General features: G+C 39.2%; 1 protein-coding gene across 1 annotated transcript in view; it reads left to right on the top strand.

Annotated features, from left to right (window-relative positions):
* The window catches only part of CCDC158 (coiled-coil domain containing 158), a 29,535-nt gene that overhangs the window by 19,397 nt on the left and 5,086 nt on the right, over positions 1 to 5,052 (top strand). The window contains exons 16-17 of the mRNA XM_035896961.1: positions 386 to 549; positions 3,603 to 3,670. Coding sequence (XP_035752854.1) covers positions 386 to 549; positions 3,603 to 3,670 — 232 coding nt within the window. The remainder of the gene's footprint in view (positions 1 to 385; positions 550 to 3,602; positions 3,671 to 5,052) is intronic.

Here is a 5,052-nt window from a genome sequence, read left to right as displayed (position 1 = left end):
TGGGGGGGGGAAGAGCTTTCTTAATTAAAGGCTTATTTTAATGTTTTTGACCTTGAAACAGTACTCGTAACTTTTTTACAACATTTATTCAAAACGCAGATGTTACCCATGTTCTCCTCAATCATATTTAGCTGCTTTACACGTTTGTCAGATAACTTTCCAGGTAAGAGGCAATCATATTCAGAGAGCATTTTTGACAGTCTTCAAGTTACCATGATCTAGCCTCCAACGCTTCTTAACTAAAATTGTAAAAAAATCCACCTGGTTTCTAACTGGTAAGACAAGAGCAGAGGGGGAGAAACATCGGCCTTTGGATGAGCATAGCTGAGAATTGAAAAAGAGAGTGCCTTTGTAAATACTTTGTAATTGAATTATTTTATTTCAGATGCCCTCCAAGCCAGGCATCTTGAAGGAAGAACCATTGCAGGATCTAAAGAGGATTCTTCAAGAATTAACAAACTCAGACAATGACATTCCCGTTGTGGATCTTGGCAAGGGTGGCAGCAATGGTGGGAGAAAATCACCTTTAGCAACTGTGAGGAATACCATGTAAGAGTAATATACTATGATTTCTCATGTATGCTATGCACTTGTATTGCCTTCTAAAACTAGGACCTGGCCATTCACATGCTTCAGGAGTAGTATAGGATGCCTTTTTGCAAGAAGGTTGGCTTTATGGGTAAGCTTGAGATAATCTCAAAGCTTCCAAAGATTCTGTTGTTTGCTAGGTTCCTCAGATGCTTTAGCTGGTAGGGGAAGTAGAAGACATCTACACCATTTGCCCTCATTGCTGGCTTTCTGGCGTTTCTGCTTTTATTTTCATTTAGAACACCTTTCTTCTTTTTCTGCTTTATGTAAATATCCCTTCTCTCATTGTTGAAGCAGGCAATTTTTTTTTTACCGAACAAATGATAATGACAGCGGTACATGAAGTTGAAAAATCAATACAGCACAAACTCTGATGTTTCTAATCCGGAACAGAAGGATGCTTCATAAAGGAAAATACAATTCATGGACTTTGATTAGGATGACATTTATTTAAACCATGAGGCTTCTCCCATAATATGTACTGGTGGAACAAAATCACATCGGTCCCAACATCCTAGGTATTCTGGGCTTTTGTGCTTTTCCCAGGCATTTTTATGGAACAAAAGATCTGCCTGTTAACCAGCATGCAAATTTTTGACAGCTTAAATACAGAAGTTTCTGTTTCACAACGGGAAAAAGGATTCATACACAGAAGGTGGTCTGTCTGACTGATTTTTTAAGCAGTAAATGCACTACCTCTTCCTACCTTGACTTTGCCTGTCATAGACAGAGTCTATGGCATGACAGTCAACAGTGTCCTTTGCCAGCCTGTACTATATGATTATTGCCGATGTTCTCTGTTTGTGGTGGCAGTGGGAGAAACTGTTTTTTTCTATGTATGGTTGCAAGCTTTTATGGTTCAGAACACATGGATTTTAAGAGAATTTTTCTCCCTTGCAACAGTGTTCTCTTGCCGAGCTGAAATGGGGGTGGGAGAATCCTACACGTAATCATACCTCAATAAACAAAGCTGTCTTTCAAAGTATGTGACTATCGGTGCTGTTGGTAGTGCTAGTTCTGATGTTGTCCTTTTACATCCTTCTACACAGAGATGGTGTAAGTAGAGGATGCGCTGCTGTCTTCACCCTGCGATCAGATCCTTGCAAGAGGTGAGAAATCACCTTTCTGAGAAGGTCACGGACAACACAGATACAGATGTTGATCGAGTGAATACAGTATTATCATACAGACGATATTTTGAGAAATAAAGAGAGAGTTGTGCAAAATGGATTTAAAAATTGGGAAGAAAACAATTGTTCATGTTCTAGTAAAGACTAGAAGTTCCTTGCAGATCAAAATTCTGAGGTAGATCAACGAAGCAGTGGCATATAAGATTAATTGATCAGGCTCATGTTCTTAACCTCCAAAGCTCGTGTTTCTATGTACCACAGAATTGGTGTTAAACAAGTGAGAAGGATTACCAAAAGGCATTCATCACCTTGGCATTTTCTGTAAAGAAAAATGTGGTAATGACATCCACAGGACATTGCTGAAGTCTGTAGAAGTTAATGAATTTCCTTTTAAATAGATACTTTATTAATTAAATAGAGGACCTTTACTAATAAAGATACACGAGTGGTATATGGAAAGATGAAACAAGATGCTGCTTCTAGGTAGCTTCTGCAGAGCTAAGATTTTGTCGATTGTCTCCTATGAAAACTGAGATGAAGCTCAATTATTTTTTTTTCTTTTGTTCCCAGTGCCTTAGTTAGAAGTTGTGCTGTATCCAAAGTTACTATATAAGAATATAAGATGCCAAATGGCAACTGCCATTTACTATAAAATCTTTTTTTTTTGTCTATTCCAAAGCTGAGGTTGTCACAAAAAGCCTGACATAGAGGAAGAAGGTTTTGTGTAATAAAAAAAGACAGCACTTTGTATGCTTCAAGCATGCTTAGCAAGGGGGTTTGTGTGTAGAAATAGGTGGAATAGCAGAGCTGCTGGTGGTAATGGAGCATTTCTACAGAAGGTCAACATTAAATTCAGCAAGTTTTTACTTCTCTGGAACCCTTCCACATGTCTCAATGCTCACACTTAAAATGAGTCTAGCTGATTTTTTGAAATTAACCAATGATCCATTTCCATTCTTTCATCAAATACCACTGTACTCTAAGAATTTACAGTGCCTGAGAAAAGATACCGGTCCAAACCTGGAAAAGGCGAGAATTTATGTTGTGGTAGTCACCTGATGCTAATAGGTGACATACAGGCTAAAAAGCACCTAATAACCTAAGAAGCTGGTCTGAAGAACCTAATAGAAGCACTGTTGTGTGAGAAACCAGAAGGAAGATTGCAATGGCATTAGTTGTCTAAAGTAGTAGTTTATTGTCTTTTGTCCATCTTTGTGACTACCCGGTATTCATAATGAGTCTAGTCCTTTATTTCCCAAAGATATCCATTACTGCAGTAGTCTAAATTCACTCCAACTCTAACAGACTTTCTTTAGTGAACTCTTATAACAATTTTACAATGCCTTTTCTTCACTATTGGAATGTGGATGCCATTGCACTCTGCTTAAAAAAAAAGTTTATCTTCTAAAAATGTGAAATGTAGCAATCCTACTGGCACGGCTTTTACTGTGATTTTGACAGCGATACCTTTTTCCATGCAGGGAGACTGCAGCTAGAGATGCTAGTGAAAGCTTCGTGGAAAAGGAAACTTTCAGACGGTGAGAAGTGCTTTCGCTTAGCTCAGTAACCTGCTTCTTAAAGTAGTCATTTGAAATTCAACTTCTAAGGCTCTTTTAATACAGCATCAGTCCTGAGCTTGTTTGTATTCTTTTATTCATAATGCTAAAAGCGTCCTGGGAATTACAAACAAAGCTGTGCTGTTACTTTCATCCTTGTAAGACAGACCTCTGGATCTTATTTACATTGTTTGCTTTTAATTTACATGTATAAGAGCTGGAGATTACATATGAGAGCTTCATATTCTCACTGTGGAGGCTAGCTAGCATTACCAAAACTTAGCATAATACTTCCAGAATGCAATTTTTTCCATCGTTTTGATTGCAGGGATCCTTCATGCTTACATACTGCAGATCTTTGGTCCCAAGACGTTACCCTGCCCTTTACATCCCTTGGTAAGTTTTCATTCGCTGCATTTGAGGATGAATGTGCCATATCCATGTCAAACTGTAATGTTACAGAATATGACAAAAAATATAGTGCAAATACAGCATATTTCTTAGGTCATATAACTCAAAGACCTCTTAGCAGGTGCTGTTACAAAGTCTTTATGGCACTTAGTGCAAAATCTGTATCCTGTTGCAAAGCAGCTCCATGGAGGCTGATACCACCCCACCTAAAATGGTTATCTTCCATGGCAGTTAGTCGCGAATAGCAATAGTCTTGTGCAATTAGCGCCGATAATATTGTCAAATTTTTGGTGCCCAAATTTAGGCTCTTGAATTCTGTATTCAGATATCTAAATACAGATGTGCTTTTGAGAGGAACCAGGTCATTGCAAATTCTGTTGTTTTCCTTCCAAGTACTGGGTGGTCAGTACCTTTTAAAATTGGGTGACATGAATTTAGTAACCTAAACAGAAATACAAGGATATGGCTTTGAAGATACTAGTCTTAGCCGCCCTCTGTTTTCTTGCCCATAGGTTACCCCCTCTGTGCATTTTCTGTGAAAATTGCCTGCAGATGCTGATAGATTTAATTGTTCTCTATTAGTATTTAAGCCACTGTGCTTCAGAGATAGGCTAGAACTCCTCTTTTTGTCCTGAGGAGTAACCACTATGGGTCCTCTTTTTATATTTATGACTATTAAAGAAAATCTCCTGGGTAGTTACTGTCAGCCTTCTAGCAAACCTACGGCAACGTTCTTTTCTAGCTTCCAAAATAGCTAGAAGTATGCAAGCTGCAATTAGCTGCAAGTAGCATTTTTTACATAAAAGACTTGAGAAGTAGTTGAACAAGGGGGATTTGTTAGAAACCCCCCTCCGCCCCAAAGTTATTTCAAGACGTCCCAGGAGGGGTGTTAGGAGTAAGGAAACAGACGATGGGAAGAAAAAGAGAAAAATTGTAGTAAATCTTCCCCTCATTAGTTTCATGCAATCTTTTGGGTTTTTTTACATGCACACTGTGTGCCATACGTATGAAAAGATGTTACATAATCTGTTGGTTGCATATGGCCATGCACATCTTGTCTCTTTCTTATGACTGTCTTTCTGCCAGGAACTCAAAGCGTATCAATCAGTTATTGCAAGGGAGGGAAATGGCAGACCTGTGTAAGCAACATTGTTTTTTTCTGCTTCTTACACCTAAGTAATGAGATCCAAGTCAGCTGTAATGTACAGGGAGCCTTGGGTTGTTAGCAGCTATGAGAGGGCCGAGAGGGACTTGGGGGTGCTGGTGGATGAAAAGCTGGACATGAGCCAGCAATGTGCGCTGGCAGCCCAGAAGGCCAACCGTACTCTGGGCTGCATCAGGAGAAGCGTGTCCAGCAGTGCGGGGGG

Source organism: Egretta garzetta, unplaced genomic scaffold (assembly GCF_000687185.1).
Source record: "Egretta garzetta isolate BGI_Z169 unplaced genomic scaffold, ASM68718v1 scaffold77, whole genome shotgun sequence".
NCBI classification, from domain to species: Eukaryota; Metazoa; Chordata; class Aves; order Pelecaniformes; family Ardeidae; genus Egretta; species Egretta garzetta.
Note: the sequence above shows the minus strand (reverse complement) of the source record. Positions and strands in the feature narration are given on the sequence as shown.